The sequence below is a fragment of the Ammodytes marinus genome (assembly GCF_949987685.1).
Source record: "Ammodytes marinus genome assembly, chromosome: 18".
In the NCBI taxonomy this organism is placed as follows: domain Eukaryota; kingdom Metazoa; phylum Chordata; class Actinopteri; order Uranoscopiformes; family Ammodytidae; genus Ammodytes; species Ammodytes marinus.
The window spans coordinates 5,156,701-5,180,257 of record NC_137222.1 but is presented as its reverse complement, the minus strand read 5'-3'; the positions used below and the strand labels follow the sequence as shown (position 1 = coordinate 5,180,257).

Sequence of the window (23,557 nt, the reverse complement as noted above, 5' to 3'; positions counted from 1 at the left end):
TTGAGTTCCTTCAATGCCCAATCAATCCCCTGCAATTGACAGTCTTAACGTGCTCCACCGCACACCACGTCCGAGTGTGAATTTGTGTGTGTGTGTGTGTGTGTGTGTGTGTGTGTGTGTGTGTGTGTGTGTGTGTGTGTGTGTGTGTGTGTGTGTGTGTGTGTGTGTGTGTGTGTGTGTGTGTGTGTGTGTGTGTGTGTGTGTGTGTGTGTGTGTGTGTGTGTGTGTGTGTGTGTGTGTGTGTGTGTGTGTGTGTGTGTGTGTGTGTGTGTGTGTGTGTAAACCTTGAGGGAGCACTGCCTTTCAGACCCATATTAGCGGTCACACTACAGCAGGCGATGAAATATGGAGATGGCGCCATGTTTGTTTTGTCCTGATCGATACTAATGAACAAGGATTAGCTGAAGTAATATTGGCCTCATTCAGTTTGGGTTTCGAAATGGGACGGGGCTATTTGCTGGGCTGAGAGCAAACGGGCATAAAGCTTTTTCTGATAACATAATGATCCTTCGATATCTTGTCTTGAGAAAATAACCGTAGCGTAGGATTTTTGTAGAGCTGCAGAGATTTCAGTAAAGCTACTATGTATGGCAACGCTTTCAGCACAAGATTGTGATAAATGTGGTTGTTTACAAAGTAAATAATTGGGTAGTTTGACATTCTGAATATGAAACAGAGTCCAAGTTGACCCCAAACTTGTCACTCAACATGTGCAACGACTGGCAGCAAGTTTTATGATTGTAACATAATAGCGCTATGATAAAAAGAGATAAAACGATATTATGTAGAAGTTCTAAAGACATACATCTAAAAGTGCAAGGCTTTCTTCAGGAAATGTAACATTCAAAAAAAAATCCTAAAACACTATTTGACTAACTCTTTATTGTTTTAGTATAAGTAGATTTTAGTTTGAAGAAATAAAGAAAATATATATTACCAAACAATAAGGGTGATGATTTTAAATGACTTAACATTCCTGATAGTGTTTGCATACTGCCAAAGTTAACCTGTTAGATAAGTGGCAGGTGAATTTGTTAATAACATATCTCCATTTTGAGTCGTTTGTGGCCTATCCTACTCACCGATGGTGTTAAAGCAGTGGATGTTGAGGCCTGCTGGGCTGCGCTCTCCTATGTGGATCTCCTCTAGACTGTGGTCGGAGCTGTTGGTGAGTATGAGCTGCACAGACACCATACTGGGCTGGTACAAACACGGCTGCCGGGGGAAATGGTACTTTGCCGACAGACCTTTCCCCGTCATGTGGTGGAGCAGCTCGTGGGTCTTTACAGGCCCGAAAGATGGAGTGGTGACCTGGGAAAGGACATATGAAAGACAAGGGGAAAGTTAGTTAGTAAGGACATTTGAATATAGCACCTTTTTTTAAACGGACCGTTACAATGGTACACAGGCATATAAAAATTAATGTGTAAAAAAAAAAAACGATACAAGGAAAGTGCAATATAAACCAGTGGAGGAGATGAAACGATGAGTATGAAGTGCATTGCAAAAAAAAAAGAAGATTAACAATAACTTAATAATTTGAGAATTGTTCTAAGATAGCTTTATTGTCAAGTACTAGTGAACAAAACAACCTGAACGTACTGCGTGGGCGCAGCAAACAATAAATCCAGGTTGCGTTCCGAATCGCATACTTTCTACTATATAGTATGTAGAAAAAAGATTTAGGATGTCCCGATTCTTGTGGCCAGATTTAGGATGGTTAGAAGTACCCGGATGTTCTACTACCTATTTGGGCGATTCTGACCCACAATCCAATGCGCACGTGAAGTGACGTCACATCGACGAAGCCTCCATATGAAAACAAACAGGGATGCGACGGATATAAAAGCAAGAGGCAAGATCAAGGCGCAATGTTATGATGAAATAAGAGAGTAAAAGTGTCCCAATAGTATGCCTACTGCATCCTAACTAGATTATTTTTATCGTTGGATGTAGTATGTAGAATAGAAAAAAGAAAGAGTATGCGATTCGGAACGCAACCCCAGTGTTAATATACACAGCCTAGGCTCTGTAAACGGGTATGTCACTAGCTACAGTGGGACTCCCATTGTTTACATACCTTTTGTTTACATACCAGTTTACAGAGCCTAGGCTATATATTAATACTGTATTGCTCAGTTCACACTGATATCGGATCATGTGGGAAATAATCACTGATTTTGACAAAAAGTGATCTGGTCAACAAGCGTTCTCCAGAATCACTGAGTCCAATTTTAAAACCTTTTACTTGATTTTGTGCAAATGAAAAAAATGAGGACAATCAAGGTGTACGAAATGAAATGGGAAAAAAAAAACGCCTAAGAGCAGAATTAGAATGGGAAGATTAGAGTAACAGTACATGCAGAACAACTTAGCCCCAACACATACACGATATACCCAGGGACGCACGCTTTGTACATTACGCTACAAAATGCATCCACACAAGAGAGGACAGATTAATACAAGAAGCGCTGGTCTTTTCATCGCCTATACTCATACAATTCTCCTCATCCAATCAGGAGGCAGAACACAGGACTGCTTAGTTCCCATTTACTCTGTATGGGCAAAGAGGAGCCCATTTAAGAAATGTCCTCAGTCAGCCCCAGTTAAATGAAAAATGCGCTGGATTCTCGCTCATACAAAGCTGAATAAAAACAACCTCTTAATGAATAGAAACAAGTGCCTGCACGGTCCCTAACCCGCCATTCGCAGGCATTATTTTTTTTTTTAAAGGGCCTTTTACCTTTTCAGAGGCAGGGAAATTGCATTAACTTTGAACGGGGAAAGAAAGGATGTAGATTTTTTTTGGACTAAAAATTTTACATCTAGTTACTTTAGATACATTGTTCACACAAGGCGGCTTTCAGTTTTTCACTTTGACGGTGGCGACTGTCAGTTCTCGTTAGTGAGATGAGGTGGGTCGGCCCACACAATGCAACTCAACGCACTGAACATATTGCACTGTCAGACATCAGAATAACCACAGAAGGTCGCGTTAACTTCATACACACACAACTGTGCTGTATCTTTATCAACAACAACAACATAAGCTAATAAAAAACAGTGAGTGACAACTTTGCGTGGTTTATACAGTCTTAAATAGAAGTTAAAACAGGTCTTTCTGTCTCCGGTGACAGCCGTAATTAGTTCAAAACATCAGAAGAGATGCGACCTTTTATCACCTCCTGAAAAGAACGGACTTTTTCATATAAAGAAGGCCTAACGTAGCTAGCAACATGCCCTTTTACAGATTCTAGGTGTGCTGTGGATTTCTTTCTTTATTTTTTCCTGCAAACACACAGTACGGAAAAGTAGCGGATCGTGAGGAGATACTCACCGATTAAGAAAAAAAAAGTGAGTGTGACAACGAGCATTTCAGAGATAGAAAAATCTATTTAGCACTACAAAGGGATAACAAATAATAATAATCTAACTCAGATGTTGTAAAAAAAACTAAAAATAAATAAATCATGCGGTGTTACAAAAAAAACAGGTAGGAAAACAGATCCACAAAATCACAGACTTAAATCATTAAGCTAATTGAAAATGACTCATAATATGATACGAGGAAACACAGTGGAAACACGGGGGTCAACTGGTGTCACTATACATTGTTGTATTGAAGCTGGACGTACAGACAGGCAGCTTGTTTTGACTCGAGTGAGAAATGTACCAGGCATGCCTTTGACACATCATGTGACAGTGTTAGGATGAAGAATCGCTTTGACATACAAATCCATCCGTGGAGATGAGTTTCAATGTGTTCAACCTCAGAGGGTAAAGACACTCACTGTCCTGGTAGCGTAGCAGCAAAGCTAAAGGTTTGATGGGTAAATTAACCAAAATTTTACATATCAAAAACTAGGGTACATAGAAAGTCGGCTTTAAAATAGCAAAATATTGTAGCAAAATTCTGTACAACTCTCTATCATCTCATATCGTCATAATCTTAAACTGTATCCTTGGGTTTACCTTTTTTATTTCATATTCATTCAGTGTTATAGATTTAACCTCTTGGTTTTCACAAAGGAGGTATAACACTGAACAATACATCCAACTCATATAGGATAAGGGATATTTGACTTGTATCCCCTGCCCTGACTCAGAATAGTTTTTTCTTTTTGCAAATAAGTATATTTTGTTCCTGTTTGTCAATATAGAAGAGGGGGAATTTTTTTTTTAGTTCTTTTGTGACCTGTTTTCAAAGTTGTAAGTCTCCAGTGAAGGGGTAAATAGTCTCGAGGGCTCAGTTTGGGTATCATATCGGCACACAGTATATAAAACATTTTCAAACAATAACCTGCCAAATTAGATACAGAATAAACTGTCCTGTCAAGGGGACGTACGGATGTGTCTGTGTGAATTTGTGTGTGTGCATTTGTGTGTGTGTGTGTGATAGGAGCAGCAGCGGACAGCCCGAGCGTCTAGTATATAAAAGGAGGTCAAACAAACATTTGTCGCTGTATCAAACGTCCTAGCCGGCGCCCGTCACGCCAAACCACCAAGCCCCCCTCTAGCTTAAATTTATCGGCCCACTTTTGGATGTGTCAGAGCAGTCGCTGTCGATAAAGCCGACCATAATGTTTGGCAACCGGCAACATCACAACAAAGAGATTTACCTCCCTGACACACACATATCCCCCTGCTTTCAAGGTCCCGTGTCTGGGATAGAGAGAGACACGGACACGCGGGAGGGCTTTCAAACTGCTTATTATCACCAATTTGACACAGTGGACAGTTAACGCTTGACACTATATAACGGCCCACGCAAAAAAAATAAAGGCCCTTTCATTCATTCACTATCTCACTCACTCCTCCATCCATTGTTGTTGTCCCGAGACCATAACACACGGCCTCAAGTGTAAATAAGAGGAAGAAGAAGAGGGATGTAACCTTGACAACCTTGACTTCTCTGTCAGTCTAGTCAACCATTTTTTTTTTGGGGAGGGTGACAATGAGGTAGGGAAGTTGATTGAGAGGCCCTATTATGCATCAACTTAAAGGAAGCTACCATGATGGATGACACAAGACACCAGTCACCTTCAGTTCCCCCGGACGCTACGCTCCTAGCATCCTCTCTCTCTCTCTCTCTCTGGCAAATGACCTGAAAATCCAGCTGACATATTCAAAAAGAAATGGGGGCTAGCTAACCGTCGTAGCTGGGGTATATAGCCTTGTGTAGTGCCGTGTGCAAAACAGAAGAAAGGCCAATTTAAAGTGGAAAGTGGTGGTGTGGGGAGTACAGAGATGTATGGGGGTATAATATATTGAAAATCCATTTCTGTTTTTCAGACGCCAGACAGGATTTGATTATGCTCTACTAGAAGAGTTGTGTGGACTAAAAGGTAAGGGGACATGTGTTTGACTTTAGGGGGTCCTTAATTGTCCCCCCTCAAGTCAGGAGATGACAATTAATTGAGGGGCCGTCACAAAAGACCTTGACGGCAAATTGAATTAAATAAATGTTACTACGGTCATTCTTAAACTACTTTAATGTATAACAAGGAGTCTCTCTCTACAGCTGCGTATACACAGAGGTTACTTCATTTAATGCCAATTTGTCAGTAAATTAGGTTTTCTGAAATGATTAATTTAGAAATTTTTCATTAAAGAAAAAAATTAGCAATAATAGATGAGAGTTATTCAGAATCTGTATTGTCCTTCATGTAGCTTTGCTAAGATTTTTTTTTACAACCTTGCAACAGTTTCTTTGTTAGCATGGTATTTAATATAACTAATATGGCAACTAATGATTATTTTAATCACGAGTTAATCCGCTGATTATTTTCTCAATCAATGAATCGTTAGTTCTATTAAAATTTTATATATAATATATAATTTAGTTGCAACACTAACAATGGATTTACGTGAATAAATATAGTTCATCTGTGAAATAAAAACGTCACCTGGTTCAAAGACTTAAAAACATCTTTAAGCGACTTTGAGTTCCCTAGAAAAGTGCTAATTAACTACAATATATTAATATTATCTTGTAAAAGTGGATGTTGGAAGTCAAAATTGTAATTGAGATTAAAGTTCAATTACTGTTATCGCTCAGCCCTACAAATATGTACTAACAGGGACAAAAACACCTCAACAACAAAAACCTCACATTTGTTACTAAAACAAACCAATAAGAGGGAAATGCTGAAACAGCGGACATTAAAACACAAACCATCCACTTGCTGTATGGGCCCGCTCCACTGCCCTGACTGCCTCTTGTTCTTTGTGGGCATTTATTCCTACTTAAGAGGCAATCTCCTCCGTTTGAGTGACAGCGCTAGGTTTTGGGAGGGCAACGGGGTGTTTGGCTATATTCGCGGGCGCACACTCGGGGTCTTTTCTGCTGATTCATAATTAGACGTGAACCCAGAGCGCCCACTATACGAGGTGAGGGAGGGGGGGGTGGGGGTCAAAGAAGGGGGAGGGGGTAGGGTTATTTGGCGCCCGCCTGATGGACACCAAATGAACAAATTATGATGGCCCCCTCTTGGGTGTGATGGGGTCAAACGGCCCGCGCCCCTCCGCTGACAGTTCAATTTCCACCTAACGTAGATCCCATTCGCCGAGCGCTAATTATGAATGAAAAGTTATCAGCCTCAGCAAAGCACCGCCGCACACACGCGCACACATATACACACACACACACACACACACACACACGGACAGACACACACGGACACACACGCACGCGGACACCGGACGGAAGAGGTTCAGGTCTAGGGGGTAGGGATTTAAGAAGGCATTTTGTGAGAGATCCTAATGTCAAAATGTTATTAGAGAGAGAGCGCCAGCATGCAGAGGAGGAGGTGGCGGGTCAGAGACAGTGACCGGGGTTAATCTAAATGCCTTTGATAACCATGCAGTAATTCTCTAAAAGGGCCCGAGCCGCTCAGCTGAGACAGACTCGCTCGCCTCTGTGGGCAGATTGCTGAGAAATAGAAATGACACAGGGGCCAGCCGCGTGTGTGTGTGTGTGAGGAAAAGAGTGTGTGTGAGGGAAGGAGTGCGTGTGTGTTCCAGAGGGTGTGTGTGTGTGTGTGTGTGTGTGTGTGTGTGTGTGTGTGTGTGTGTGTGTGTGTGTGTGTGTGTGAGTGAGTGTGTGTGTGTACAAAAGGTGAGGTTATTTACCCTTGTCTGTGAATCCCCGACGCCCCATCATGTATTTATGCATAGAATTGACTCTAAATCAGATGTTGATGTGCGAGAAAAAAAAAAGTTCCCTGGATTCTAATCTGCATTTCTATTCTGTATTACTGCGTGGCCTTCACCTGAGGAGGAGCGAATGGCTAACAAGACTAGCGCTGCATAAACGCTGGTCTGAGAGCAGCCGTCAATCAAACTGACTGACAGGCGGGCCGACTCAGAATATAGAGTAACTAATTCGCCATAAAGCTTTGACCGTATACAGCACCGGAGCTAGGACACTAGTGTGAGCTGGTTGAAAGGCATGTGTCTGAATGCATGTAAATAAATAGTTTACAATAAAAAGTTAGTTCTTTTGAATTAAGATGCCTTGAGCAACATTTAGCACTATGGAATATATACAGTATATACTGTATATATACAGTATCTCACAAAAGTGAGTACACCCCTAACATTTCTTCAAATATTTCATTATATCTTTCCATGCGACAACACTGAATAAATGACACTTTGATACAATGTCAAGTAGTCAGTGTACAGCTTGTATAACAGTGTAAATTTACTGTCCCCTCAAAATAACTCGACACACAGCCATTAATGTCTAAACTGTTGGCAACAAAAGTGAGTACACCCCTAAGAAAAAATTTCCAAATTGGGCCCAAAGTGTCAATTTTTTGTTTTGCCATCATTATTTTCTAGCGCTGCCTTAACCCTCTTGGGCATGTAGTTCACTAGAGCTTCACAGGTTGCAACTGGAACCCTCTTCTACCCATTCATGACGACATCAAGGAGCTGGTGGATATTAGAGTCCTTGCGCTCCTCCATCTCCCGTTTGAGGATGCCCCAAAGATGCTCAATAGGGTTTAAGACTGGTGACATGCTTGGCCAGTCCATAACCTTTACCCTCAGCTTCTTTAGCAAGCCAGTGGTCGTTCGGAGGTGTGTTTGGGGTCGTTATCATGTTGCAGTACTGCCCTGCGGCCCAGTTTATGAAGGGAGGGGATCATGCTCTGCTTCAGTATGTCACAGTACATGTTAGAATTCAATGAACTGTAGATCCCCAGTGCTGGCAGCACTCATGCAGCCCCAGACCATGACACTCCAACCACCATGCTTGACTCTAGGCAAGACACACTTGTCTTTGTACTCCTCACCTGGTTGCCGCTCCACACTCTTAACACCATCTGAACCAAATAAATGTATTTTGGTCTCATCAGACCACAGGACATGGTTGCAGTAATCCATGTCCGTAGTCTGTTTGTCTTCAGCAAACTTTTTGTGGGGTTTCTTGTGCATCATCTTTAGAATAGGCTTCCTTCTGGGATGACAGCCATGCAGACCAGTATGATGCAGAGTGCGGCGTATGGTCTGAGCACTGACAGGTTGACCCCCCACCCCTTCAAGCCCTTCAGCAATGCTGGCAGCACTCATACGTCTATTTTCCAAAGCCAACCTCTGTGTACGACGCTGACCACGTGCACTCAACCTTCGTAAACTGGGCCGCAGGGTGGTATTGCAACATGATAACGACCCCAAACACACCTCCAAGACGACCAGTGGCTTGCTAAAAAAGCTGAGGGTAAAGGTTATGGCCTGGCCAAGCATGTCTCCAGACCTAACCCCTATTGAGCATCTTTGGGGCATCCTCAAACAGAAGGTGGAGGAGCGCAAGGTCTTTAATATCCACCAGCTCTGTGATGCTGTCATAAATGGGTGGAAAAGGGTTCCAGTTGCAACCTGTGAAGCTCTAGTGAACTACATGCCCAAGAGGGTTAAGGCAGTGCTGGAAAATAATGGTGGCCACACAAAATATTTACACTTTGGGCCCAATTTGTAAATTTTTTCTAAGGGGTGTACTCACTTTTGTTGCCAGCAGTTTAGACATTAATGGCTGTGTGTCGAGTTATTTTGAGGGGACAGTAAATTTACACTGTTATACAAGCTGTACACTGACTACTTTACATTGTATCAAAGTGTCATTTCTTCAGTGTTGTCCCATGGAAAGATATAAAGAAAAATTTGAAGAAATGTGAGGGGTGTACTCACTTTTGTGAGATACTGTATATATAAGAGTCTGATACTAATACAAACACAAAGTAGTACAACATTCCCTTAACACATTGCACCTTTAAAATATAGCAAAACACCTAAATAGATCAAATTTAATTTAATTGAAAAATAAAAGCACGTGTCAGACACCTGTGTTAATGCTAAACATGTTAAAAACTACAATTATTCAATATCATGATTTAAAATCTTCAAACAGCAGTGATAGCCACTGTCCCAAGTTGGCTATGAGAGACACAATATAGACACAGCAACAGCACAGAGAATGGTCTGGACATTTCCCAAGAGTCCCTTGGGGGGGGGGGAAACAGACAAGATACAAAATACACAGACGCTCTCACACACACAGAGGAGAGAAAGTAGCCGTCACACTATCAAAGGTCAACCATCACATATACACAAGGCACAAGACACACAAGGGACACAACATCTGACAGGGAGAGATGGAACGTGACAGAATGGAGGAGAGAGAACGGAGCGCTTTGGAAGAAATAGGGTTCAAGGGTGTGGAAGAGCCAGAGACAGCCATTGCTATGAAAAGACAGACTGTATAAGAGATAGAGGAAACAGGGGATAGCAGTGCGTTCTGTCCTGACTACGGCTATAAATATAGGAAGGCAGGAAAAGGTCAATAGTTTTAGCGTCTGGAGCAAGAAATGTTCCACCAGGGAGAGAGGCTCAGTTCATTTCACCGGCTCCTATACGCTGCGGCCGCTGCTGCTGACAGAACGGGACATCGGCTCTCAACACACTCTGATAAAGGGAATGGCATACGGTGTGTTTTTCTAATGCAGACACAGACACACAAGTTTGTAAGGCTATACTTGTGAGGGCATTCATGGACAGAAGACATTCCATAGCCTCTTAACCTAACCCTAACCCTTACACTAACCCTACCTGAACCTTAAAACCTAGTGCTAACCCTCAAACAGCTCATTTAAAGGCCTGTCCCGAAGTGAGAACCGGCCAAAATGTCCTCACCTTCCAATAATGTCCTCATTCGGATGATTTAAAGCTGAAACTGTACCTCACAAAACATACATGTACAAGTACACACACACACACACACACACACACACAGTGTACCAACCTGCATTGTGGAGGAGATGTTGGATAGGGAAAGGCCTTCGAGGTCGGACAGCAGACTTGAAGAAACGACCATAGCAGTAGGTGCGTTTGTGGGAGCAGGAGAAACTAAGAAAACAGCCAAAGAAAACATTAAAAATCAGTGAATCACAATCGTAAGGAATGTGTTAATACACAGCCTAGTAGGCCCTGTAAACAGCTACGATGGCCCCCCCTTTATTTATATACCAGTTAATAGAGCATATGGCGGTGTATTGACACAAGATTTACGGACAGCTAGCACATCGTAAGTACGGACAGTTAGCAGATAGCAAGGAAATATTGGAAAACGAAATTTGGACAAAAAGCTTTCTCCAGATTTGCTGACTACACCTTTAAACCACTATGGAGTAAATGTAGGAAAGTGCAAATACACTTACAGTCGTCTAGATCCAGTAATGAAACTTCCTTTTTGGACTTCACTTCCACCTAGAAAACAAACACAGCAGCGTTATGACGAGCACCACAGAAGAAGAAGTCCCAGCAATAAAAATGACAGTTGTGTGACGTGCTGTTCAATCGGTGAAATGTTTAAATTTTTGCTGACAGTGTCTCTCAAACAAAACGTGACACATTCCTTTGCATTTATATGTAACACGTCAGGAAATTTCAATGACCAGCCAAGCACACAGTGTAGTGTGTGTGTGTGTGTGTCAAAACCGATACACACACACACACGTGAGGCGGGCTTGTCAGCTGTTGACTTGTGGGAATTACAACAGGGCTCTCACCGCAACAGGCTCAATAAAAAGGCATTTAAACGTACGAGCGCTTTTTCTTTTATCACCCTTTCTCCACGGCCTCCCTAACCAACCAAGGTTCCATTCACGTCACATAAAGAACCATAAAATCCCACTCTGCATACGCTCAGCAAACACAACACCAGCACAGAGGAGAGGTGGTGAGGATTGAGAGTGAAAACAAACAATATAAAGTTAGCGGCCGTATCTTATCACATCTTCAATTGGTGATGGTAATATAGAGACGGAAACTGTGTTAGTAAATGGCAAACTAGTAGGGAGGGAGGGAGAGAGAGAGAGAACAAGAGAGAACAAGAGGGACAGAGAGAGAGAGAGAGCGAGAGAGATATGCATAATTCATAGACCATGTCCAAATGAAAAACTGTTGGAAATGAGAATTTCATAGTGAGGCAAAGAGGTAAAGGGAGGGTGAGAGATATTGTGATGAGCATTAACAGGTAAGAATAAAAGACGGCGGGGGGCGGACGAATTTGAATTTGAAATAAAGAGGATAACAGAAGAGTAGAATTATATCCGCAAATATACAATAAATTGTGATTTCCCAGAGAGAATATGGTCTTCATACTCAGTTCCTCAATTACCCTGTTAACAAAAATATCATATTCCACTCTGGTTTCCATATGATATATTGTAGATATGATTTTTTTCTAAATGAATATGGGCTCAGGCTGTACATTACAGTGCCACTAATGCATGTGTTTAACCTTATAACACATGGCACATATCTCTCTTTACATTTTTAAATTGAATAGTTGTATCTATATTTAACAATATTCAACTTATCTTATAGTATGTTTATTGTTATGCAAGTTCCTTGTGTCTGTGAACATACCTGGCAATACACTTTTTCTGAAGTTTTCTTTTTTCTTTCTATCTTTTTAGTTGCACTATGTAACTTTGTGTGTGTCAGAGAAGTGAACCTTGTCTAAAGGTATATTCTCATAACTGAATAAACAAACTTAGAAAAAAATTAGATCCCTGCTAGCTGAAAATTGACTGTTTCACTGTTGTCGTTTACAACAGCAGGTTTTGTCTACAAACATATTCTAGTCTTACGTTTGGTTCCAGGTACCTCAAAATAATTTAGCGTTGATTTATGATGATAGAATTATTCAACACTAAGAATTACATGTAGAGAAACATATGTTTTGTAAACTAACTGCAGGCTCTGCCAATGTAAACAAATCCCCCTCCCCTGAAACTGCATAGTGCACCTTTAACTAAAGACCAAAACTAAATCATGACGTCACCTTGGCTTTTGGTTTTGGTTTGGCAGCGTTGGTTGTCTTCTTCTTCTGTGGTGTTTGTGAGTCTGAATCAGAATCCTCGGAGTCTGACTCTGATCCGGAGGAGCTTTCTGCTGACGAGCTGCTGGCCTGAGCTACAGGACCGTTACCGTTCTCATCTGAGTCACTGGAACACAAGATGACAAAATATCAACACAAGTAATAGTCCAAATAACAGCACTGCCTATTTACTTTGTGTGTAATGATAGAGTTTTAGAATGCAACGCTCCTGCCGTTTCGGATGAATTTACAGAAGCTATGGTGGGATCCAAGGACAAGAAGCTAGGAACTAAAGATGGCATCATCCACCACTTTCTCAAGTCTTTCCACAATATCAAGTGATGAGGTGAAGATGTATTTAGTTATTTATTCTATAGTACTTATTTTTCGTCTTCCAACAGGTGCATTTTGCCAGGACGCACACTATATATAGAACGTGTAAGGATGTTAAATGTCGTTAAATAAGTCTGTTCTGTGATACTGTAGAGACATGGCGGTGTGCTCTGCACCTATGTAGATATAAAAGGCTCATTCTAAAAGGTAGTACAAATAAATTTCATTTTTTTTTAAACATTGTTATGAATATTATATTCCATTTCTACCATGTCTGTTCTGAAAAACTCCAATCCCCTACACACTGTACCTTTTAAGTGAAACATTACCAAGTTTTCACCACAACATTTTCACTAATAAAAAAATAACCTATTTCAAATTGTCTCAAAATCACCAGGCTAGGCAAACTGTTGATATCTGAAAGCTTCAGCTCGGCACCGGTCAGAACAACAACAATCAAATTAGTTGTTTCTTTGTTTGTTTGTGAAGTTAATTCAAAATTCAATGTTGCATTCACTCAAAACAATTCTCTAAATCCTTCTCCTCTCTCTTTCACTCTCGCTCCGTCCCTCTTCAATTTGTCCTGATAATGAGTGTTTACTGCCGCCTGCCTGGGACTTTCTAGCCGTTAAATTAATGAGGGGAATTGTGACGGTAACTGGCTTCTTAACTTGGGGCGATGATGAAAAGCCAGTATTAATTTGGCCTACAGATTTCATTTGCTTGCGAACAGGAAAAAAGTGATATAAATCACTGTGGGCCTGATTAGGCTCCCGCCTGAAATGACTGGGCCGTAATGAGGGCATTATGCTGTGTTTGTTGTGGAAGCACTGGGGTGAGCTGCCTCTAATTACTGTGTGTGTATGAGTGTGTGTGTGTGTGTGTGTGTGTGTGTGTGTGTGTGTGTGTGTGTGTGTGTGTGTGTGCGCACTTGGGGTGAGTTGCACTAATTATACAGTCTAATGGAGAGAACAGGGTCAGCCGGCGCCCTGTCACACAGCAAAATCAGGTACATTCTGTGTGTGTGTGTGTGTGTGTGTGTGTGTGTGTGTGTGTGTGTGTGTGTGTGTGTCTGTGTGTGTATGTAAATGAAGTACAGAGAGCACAAGAAACAGAGTGCGCCAGTGTGTAGGAGAGAGAATGAGAAAGAGAGTCTGCGTCTGTGTGTGTGTGTGTGTGTGTGTGTGTGTGTGTGTGTGTGTGTGTGTGTGTATGTATGTGAGCATATTCTGTAATAAATGACTCGAATCTCATTCATTGCTAACACCAGGCAGCTAAATGACCAATCAAAAGTCATTATGCATTAGCCATGTAAATGTGGGTTACGCTACTGCAGGAAAATTTTCCCTGATTAGCTTGTTAATGGAAGTCACACTAACGATATTCTAGCAGCTCTGCCAGCCTGATGTGTTGCTGTGTGTGTGTGTGTGTGTGTGTGTGGGGCTGTGTGTGTGTGTCATGAAGAGAGAGTGTGTTTTTACAGTACAAAAGTTACTGTATATACGCTTACAGATTATATTATTTCCTCCACACACACACACACACACACACACACACACACACACACACACACACACACACACACACACACACACACACACACACACACACACACACACACACACACACACACACACACACACACACACACACACACACACACACACACACACAGTTAAAAGAAAATGTGTAACATCTGGACACATAGATTCACTTGGAAGAGAAATGAGTGTGGTAGTGCAGTTCACCTGCTGGCAGCAGTGGGTTTGCTCTTCTTCGTTGGTGCCTTCTTGGTCTTTTTCTTCTTCTTCTGTTCTAATTCAGACTCAGTGGAACTCTTTTCTGATCCGCTGGAGCTCTGTCCAGAATCACTGGAGGTTTTCTCTGACTCCTCACTGCTTTCCTCCTCACTCTCACTGCCCGACTCTGCACCAAAACAAAAGGACTGGTGTTGTTAAAGGTATAATCCTGGTGTTTTCATGAAATCAAATGCAATTTTTTAATGACTATTTTTCTTTTCAGCTATAAGCAATTATTCAATGTATTTACAATAGGTAATTCCATCTTGATGTAGTTGTTATTATTTGCGGAGTCTGCCAATCAAGCCCATATTTCAAGTTGCCATCACACGCACACGCACACACACACACACGTGAAAGGACTATAACCTGAATTCACTGTGATTATATTAATCAAAATCCTTCACATTCACACAGACAGACCTTCACTGCTGCTACTGCTGTCTGCACTGCTGCTGCTCCCCGACCCTTCTTCCTCCTCTTCCTCCTTCTCCTCTTCATCGTCAGAGTAAAACTTGTCAGACTTGGGTTTCTTCGTCTTGGTTTTCCCAACTGTCGGTGCCCACTCCTGCACCTAAAGCAGATATAGTGGGAGGGAAAAGAGGAAAAATGCGTTTAACCTTTTATTTGTTGCAGCTTTATAAATATATATACAGTATATACTAAATTTCCACTATGGAGGCCAAACAATAAGAACAGACTCCTCATTAAGTCCTACAGAGAAACTGAAAGTGGAGAGACGAAGAATCAACACTTTAAAGTTAGACTGATACACGTATGAAGTAGAAATATGAAAATGAGATAACAACTTACAGGCTCTATGACTTCCACGTTTCTGACAGTCTGGTCCGGAGCCACAGCCGGCCAATCAGAGAGCTCCTGGTATCCAGAGGCTTTAACATTCAGACTGTGGGACAGAGTGCCCAGCTGGTAACGGTCCCGGTCTGAAAGGAGAGGGTTTTTAAATGAAAACAAATGACAGAATAGAACTATCTATCTATCTATCTATCTATCTATCTATCTATCTATCTATCTATCTATCTATCTATCTATCTATCTATCTATCTATCTATCTATCTATCTATCTATCTATCTATCTATCTATCTATCTAGGACAATCTATAAAGGACTGGGTTGAAAAGATATAATTGTGGAATGTAATTATGTACTCACTTAAGTTCTTGCTAGCTACAGTGGGAACTTTTTTTACCGACCATTTTACAGAGCCTAGGCTGTGTATTAACACCAGATATACCAGCACACACGCACACAATATTGACAGGTAGCGAATAATCGTGAGGAGATATTCACTGATTTTGACTAAAAGTGATTATGACAAAAAGCTTTTAAGTGGCAACTATTGTGATGATGGTTTAAAGGTATTTTTCCTGTAGAAACATATTGGTGGTTGCTACTCTTCTCACACACAGGAAGGTAACCTGACTGTGTGTGTGTGTGTGTGCCTTGGGAGGTATTTGCTCTAAAACCTGTGCTTTGCTAACACACACACACACAGACAAAAAACTGAAAAATAATTCAGTGGTGAATATTAAGAATGACAGGGCTGGTTAACGCGTTCCATAAACATCCAGTCGCTGCAAACTGCCTCTGAATGTTAATGTTGTATGAGGCAGTTTCTGGAGAGACGACGAGACGGCTAAATGAGGGAGATTTCTTTTTTTCCATTTCAGTGCCTGAAAAAGGTTTAAGCATTAGCTCAATTATTTACCCATCTCATTAGCCTAAGGTAAAAGGGTTTTGACCTAAATGCCCTTCAGAGACAGACACACACACACACACACACACACACACACACACACACACACACACACACACACACACACACACACACACACACACACACACACACACACACACACACACACACACACACACACACACACACACACACACACACACACGCGTATAATAAAACCACCGCCTGAATCAACTTTGCATACTTCTTAAAATATAGGCCAATAGATGTGCAATAGATAGAGTTACCGGAGTGGAATGGTGTTTAATAACCAACTTTCAACCTATCCTACAGCTTAATATGATTCAAATGAAGGGGATAATAGGTTGATATTACATATTACAGGTGTATTTAGTACCTTTGAAGGCAGACTCTAGGACGGGGGCGGGCTTGGGGGCCAGTAGAATGCGTCTGGCGTACTTGTTGAGGGCCCCGCTCTTCTCGTTGGGCACGATCAGCTGTCGGATGAAGCGCGTTCGGTCTCTGATGTCGTAGCTCTGGTCGTATTTGCCCAGGTTCAGGATGTACTGGGTCAGCAGCTTGGTCTGTGTGTGTGTGTGGGTGGAAGATATAACATGTTAATCAGAAAAAGCTTTATTTATCCCAAGAAGGGCAATTTAGTTTACAGTTCCAGTTCGCAGTAAAAAATCATTTGAATAAATACTATAAAAAGCAGTACGAGGTAGAAAATATAGGGCTTTTTACTCATGGCACTTCTAAGAGCTCTTTAGATAACATAACTTTAATTTTTTTTTCTAACAAATATATTAGTTGATCTTTTTAGTTTGATCAAAAATCATCAGGAAAAAAACATTAAATAGACAAAACAAAACAATGTATACAAATAAACTAAGTTATACAGTACAGAAAATCCCTCCCTAAAAGCTAACAAATCATTTCAAACAGGCATTTAAACAATGAACATTACACCTATAAGAAAGAGGCCCGTAAGGATTATTTTCAACTAAATATAGTAAATGTCTCCATATTTCTTGATAGACCTTATTTGTTTTTTTGTTAGCACATGACATGTTTTTTCCAAAGCAAGTTTGGAATTAGAAAACGTCCCCGAACGATTGGTCAATTTTCAGTTTGTCTGGATTTTTACAACAGAGTGTGTCTATCGCAGTCCAGCCTAAACCCCGCCGGCGGTGGAAACACCACCAAGATTCTTAAAAGCGAGCTGTCCCGCTCTGAGCCGCTCCGACCCGTCCCGCTCTACTCGGTGGAAACGAGGCATTAGACTGTTTCTCCTCCTCCCCGACACATTAAGAGGAGCCAGAGGTGTAGTATAATGATGAGCTGGTTTGGGACAAGGCAGCGTCTGGGCTCATAAAGCCACAATCACCTCACATCTAAAGTGAATGGGCCTGTAGACACAGAGCTACGCTAGGAGACGCTCCATTACGTTAAAGATGTCTCATTCACGACTCCATATTCAAACTGTTAATATACTTATATAGTTAAGTACTTTGAGACCAGTCAGTGTTTCTGAAGAACGCTTGTTGTCAGTGAATATCTCCTCATGATCAGTACTGTGTGTGTGCGCTGAAAAAAACAGTAGTGTCAATACACACCCTAGTCTCTGTATTCAGGCATGTTGCTAGCTGCGGTGGCCACCCTTTGTTTACATACCAGTTTATAGAGCCTAGGCTGTGCATTAACACTGGATTGCCTTTCAGCGCACACACGGTACAAACAGATAACCGATTGTGAGGAGATGTTAACTGATTATGGAAGAAAGTGATTTTGACAACAAGTGTTCCCCATAATCACTGACTGTACCTTTAATCCAAGAGGTCAACACACTTAACGTCTCTTGGCACAGGTGTTCTGTGTTGTACCTGTTTGGAGTTGGTGAGGTAGAGTTTGGCGGCTAGGTTGACTATCTGCAGTTTGACGATGTCCTCCTCTGCTGTGAAGCTCTTTGCCATTTTACGCAGAACGTCCGGGGCGATTTTGGGCACACGCTCACAGTACTCTCCCATCAGCCACAGGATGCTGGCCCGGGCCATGGGCACCTGCAGGAGGGGGGGGGGGGGGGGGGGGGAGGGGGGCGACCAGTCAGAGAAAGAGAGCAGATGTTACTAGGGATATTAGCTAGGTAAGGAACTGTACGCCAAAACATTCTTTTTTCAAGCTCTGGTCAATTTTGAAATGTTTTAATATTATTTCAAACAATATTGAAAAAAAATTATAACAGCAAAATGAATGTTTTAATGTGAGTAATCAACAGGCAAAGTTTCATGACGATATCTATAAGTTAAACATGTTACCATGTTCACGTTCAGTCTCTCACCTTAAATACAACTTTACGAAACCTAAATAAATTCAAAAAACATAATGTATCAAAAGTATAATGAACACAGTGATGGATCTTACAGTGATGTTGTCAAAGAGCTTGGCCATGTGTCTGATGATCTCACAGTGCTGGGTGGGCTGAGTCTGAAGCAACTTCTTGATCACCACCACACTCTCCGCCACAACCGTCTCTGCAAATACAATACAGCAATATTAAAAGGTGCTCCGTTCTTCACCTTCTGAAAATGAACTTTATTCTAGATTAGTTTCACTTTCTGTGGAATATATGAATTTTTGAATGAAATTACAGAAAACATTTGAACTTTTTTATTTATATTCACATTTTTTTAGCTGCACTTGTATAATATATAAAAGAAAGGTAGGACACAAAAGTCCACTGCAGACATATGTAATCTATGAAGGCCTCTTTACCATCTCTGTTGGAGAGCAGCAGCACCAGCCCGTTGAGACAGGTGTCAGTCACCTCAGAGATGTTGGTAGCACACCTGCCGATGGCCTGGATGGTGCCGGCCGCAAACGCCTTGTCCTGGCTCTTTACATAGGTCTAAACAAGCAAGAAAACAAGGACAGTTAAGAAAGTAAAATGATTAACTGTATTCATTTTAATTGACCTTTATTTAAAGGTGCACTATACAGGTTCAGGGGAGGAGGATTTGTTTACATTTGCAGAGTCTGCAGTACGTTTACAGAACATATTTAATCTACATGTAATTCTTAGTATTGAATAATTCTAACATGATTAAATCCATACAAAATTATTTTCAGGCACCTGGAACCAAATGTAAGACTGTAAACAACAACATTGAAACAGTCACCTTTAAAACTTCAAACAGAGTTCTAGGGATCTAATTTTCCTGTGAAGAAGTTTGTTAATCCACTTAAGAGAATAAGCCTTATGAAAATGTTCACTTTTCTGACACATCCTAATTTACATAGTGCACCTTTAACCGTAAAGGTAAAGTAGACATGAAGAACACAAACCTGAAATTCCCTCAGAATAGTGGAGATGTTGGCTTCGTTGGCCAGGTTGGTCAGGATCTCCAACTGCAAAAATGTCGTTCAGAAATCATTTGAAAGGCTTTGGTTGTGCAGTGTATAACCCTTTGTAAAGTGTCAGACTTATATGGTAAAACTTTACTGTAGACAAATAAATAATAATAAATAATCTGGCAGTTACCTTTAGTGTTTTGATGTGTGTGGCATCTGTAGACCTCACATAGAAACTCTTCATGTAGGGCTCAAACATCCCCTGTTTGAAGACAAGTCAGTGTTATTAGAAAGCCTTCATCTATGCAATACACTATTCATATTCTGTGAACCATTCATAACCCTAACCCCCCCCCAACCCTAACCCCTAACCCTAGCCCTTTACCCTAACCATCAAAACTAAATGCCTAACCCCAACCCTTACACTAACCCTAACATAAACCTAATTCATACCTCAACCTTAAAACAAAGTGTTAACCCTCAAACAGCTTCTTTAAAGGCCTGTCCCAAAGTGAGAACCGGACAAAATGTCCTCACTTTCCAAAAATGTCCTCACTCTGATGGTTAAAAGTTAAAACCTGGTCCTCAAAAATATTCATGTACAAGCGCATACACACACACACACACACACACACACACACACACACACACACACACACACACACACACACACACACACACACACACACACACACACACACACACACACACACACACACACACACACACACACACACACACACACACACACACACACTTACCTTCCTCTGAATGGACATGGTGGCTATATTCTGAAGCACAATGTACTGCACCTCTCTGTGGGAAAAGAGAAAGATATTCAGACATACACAACACGTAGAGATATGTTAAGGGAAGATAGTCAGTCATTCATCATTCCAGTGTTACCTGTGGCTCCTCAGCAGTCTGACCAGTGACTTGGTGACAATGTTGACTTCATGTTTTGGGGCCAAATGCCAATACAGCTGAGCAACAGACATCACAACCTGAAAGACAGACAGAAATGAAATGGATTTAAAATATCTGCACATTTGAATCGCTCTTCAAACATTGTATAGAGTCAATGTTGTCTTGTAAAATGTATTTATATTTATTAGGCAACAAACTAAAACAAATAGTCATAGTGCCCAACCCTCATTTTATTGGTTTTCTATTTCAACCACCTTACAATTTTAACTATCGGACTCTACATGTAACTCCTCCTTAATTTAACATTTTTAGTACTTCAAAAAGCACTGTGTAACTTTAAAGTGCGTTAATATTTTCACTATAACACTGCCCACATATATTACCGTACCATATGTCTACCCCCAGCTAAAATAAAATCCCTTCACGTGCATTTATAACGGCTCTGCACAAGGCACTCATCATGATGCGACGTTGTAAAATGTAATTTTTCAGCGCAGCTTTAAATAGCGGGCGGACGTGTGTGTGTGTGTGTGTGTGTGTGTTTTTCCGTCGTCGCAGGGTGGAATGAAAGCCGTCTATTAAGATGGAGCGTGTCACCGTGCCGGCGCTGGTAAAGACACAGCATGTCACATTTTCATCAACACTTTCATTTGGGAACATTTGTCCTCACGCTGCTGCCACGGCGACACAGACCTTGAGGCTCCCGGGTGATGGAGATATGCACTCACTATGTTGTTTTTTTAATATTGAGGAGGGGGGGTGCACTATGACAGGTAGGTAGGTGTGTGTGTGTGTGTGTGTGTGTGTGTGTGTGTGTGTGTGTGTGTGTGTGTGTGTGTGTGTGTCTCTACAATACAAGGCTACACTAGCACTAGTTGTTGTTTAGCTTATGTTTGTAAGAAAGTGTTGAGATATAAACCGAGGCCACGCTCAGAAACCTTGATCAATGTTTATACTGTATTTGTCAACAGCTCTCACAGAGACACACACACATATGTTGTGTTTTCATCACTTGCGAGGACATTACATAGACTTACATTTATTTCCTGGAGACTTGCCCTAACCCCAACCCTAAAATGTCCCCACAACATGAGTAATAGCAACACACACACACACACACACACACACACACACACACACACACACACACACACACACACACACACACACACACACACACACACACACACACACACACACACACACACACACACACACACACACACACACACACACACACACAGGTAGACTCACAGCAGTGTTCCTGCTCTGTAGTAGGGGTTTGGTGTTCCTCAGCAGCAGCCTGTGGTCTGGATCCATCACATAGACCTTCTCCTCCGTCTCGTCTTTCTTCTCCTCTGTGTCCGAGTCGTAGAAGGCTTTCTCGTTATGCTCATCAAACGAGGCGCCCTGGACCACACACAACACAATGTATTGTTTGTCATAGAATGAGACGAAATTGCTTGCGTTATCTACATTTTTACTATGTGGTTTGTGTTTTTAATGTTTGAATGTTTTTATGGTCCGATTCTTAACTTGTATTCTTGTGAAGAACTTGAATTTCATTTCTCTGAAAGGCTCGGTACTCAATAAACTCCCCATGCAAACCTAATGTGTTGTTAAATATTACAGTGGCGTATCATTTTGGTATTTAAATTATAAAAACATTTTTCAAATGGATTTCTTGGCTAAGAATCTCTCTCTTAACTTCTCTTACATAAGTGCTTCAATGTATAAAAGTTTGTAAAAAAAAAAATCAATACAGACAAAAATACAACTTAGGAGTCACTTAAAATTCCCACCTTTTAGAGTTCCCCAGCTCATGTTTCTAAGGTTCTAGTGACTCACTGAGTAGTTAGCATGAGCAGGAATTACCACCCAGTGTAAATGTGCGTCTTAATGGATCTCTTGCCCCCTCACCTCAGTCCATGGGCTGGTGAACTGTGTCCTGGCGTAGCGCGTCAGCATGGAGATGATGACCACCTGTCCCCACTCCTCCACGTCCACCAGCAGGTTACACAGCTTCCTGTAGTTCTTATGGATCAGGTCGATACGGTCCGGACACACCTCTTCAAACGCCACCACCACACTGCCAGCCACAAGCTATGGGGCAGAGGGACAGAGAGGAAACTACGCATCAGGGAAATGCTGACGTTTTTTTAAGTATGTTTTATATTTTTTTGTCTGCTATTAACATTTGGAGTTAATGGAAGTTGTGAGGATATGAAGCAGATTGATAAAAAAAAAAGCACCTAAAGATATTTGCTAGCGTCTGCATTTGTTTAGGAAGCGAGTGAAAGAGAGACGGCAGGATGCATCACAATGAGGTAAAGTATTTATATGTGACTTATATCTCAGATTGATAATGGTTTATAACTTTGATTTAGTACTGTTCGGGAAACACAGAATGTTCCGGTCTGCCTGCCATAAATCTGAGTTGGCGGGGATTTCAGACCCGAGCAAAGGCATTAATAATAATAATAATAATAATAATAATAATAATAATAACTATATAAAAATAGCGTTCTTTTCACTAATGGTCTCGTTTGCTGTTACAGGTAATTCATGATCATCAGAGGAAAAATGAGACTGCTTCAGAAACATTTCAAAGTTCTTGTAGTCTCTTTTAAAGAAGCCTTAATAGAAGCCAACTCTAGAGAAATAAAAGACATGAACCTGGTCAAACGAATTCCTATTACTTCACTTAAGAAACACACTGCCAATTTACCACTTTGATTACAACACACACTCTAAGAGTCTAGGTAGTTAGTAGATAATTAGACGGAAAATGTTTTGCTCTTTAACTTTTAACTGACTAATTTATATTCAACCCTTTGTAAGAAATATATCAGTGAGCGTATGTCTTCCCTGTCAATTATATATTTTTTTTTCCTCAGGTACAAAACTCATTTTAGGTCCAATTTACTTGGGGTACACAGAGGAAGCAGTGGGCAAGAGAGAGCCAATCATCAACTGTGTTTTATTGGTAGGAGGAAAAAGCCTATTTGCCTGTATGGTGGCTAGCTAGCTGGCTGACTGTGTGAGTGA

At 41.2% G+C, this 23,557-nt stretch overlaps 1 protein-coding gene across 1 annotated transcript in view; it reads right to left on the bottom strand.

The window, feature by feature from the left end:
• Window positions 1–23,557, bottom strand: part of ap3b1a (adaptor related protein complex 3 subunit beta 1a) — a 56,832-nt gene that overhangs the window by 15,682 nt on the left and 17,593 nt on the right. The window contains exons 7-23 of the mRNA XM_080047075.1: window positions 22,430–22,612; window positions 21,764–21,919; window positions 20,489–20,586; window positions 20,344–20,398; window positions 19,773–19,844; window positions 19,577–19,639; window positions 19,007–19,139; window positions 18,656–18,765; window positions 18,118–18,294; window positions 16,632–16,818; window positions 15,331–15,461; window positions 14,941–15,091; window positions 14,467–14,644; window positions 12,350–12,512; window positions 10,719–10,767; window positions 10,304–10,407; window positions 1,083–1,311 (exon numbers count right to left, since the gene is read on the bottom strand). Of these exons, the coding sequence (XP_079903201.1) occupies window positions 1,083–1,311; window positions 10,304–10,407; window positions 10,719–10,767; window positions 12,350–12,512; window positions 14,467–14,644; window positions 14,941–15,091; window positions 15,331–15,461; window positions 16,632–16,818; window positions 18,118–18,294; window positions 18,656–18,765; window positions 19,007–19,139; window positions 19,577–19,639; window positions 19,773–19,844; window positions 20,344–20,398; window positions 20,489–20,586; window positions 21,764–21,919; window positions 22,430–22,612 (2,239 nt within the window). The remainder of the gene's footprint in view (window positions 1–1,082; window positions 1,312–10,303; window positions 10,408–10,718; window positions 10,768–12,349; window positions 12,513–14,466; window positions 14,645–14,940; window positions 15,092–15,330; window positions 15,462–16,631; window positions 16,819–18,117; window positions 18,295–18,655; window positions 18,766–19,006; window positions 19,140–19,576; window positions 19,640–19,772; window positions 19,845–20,343; window positions 20,399–20,488; window positions 20,587–21,763; window positions 21,920–22,429; window positions 22,613–23,557) is intronic.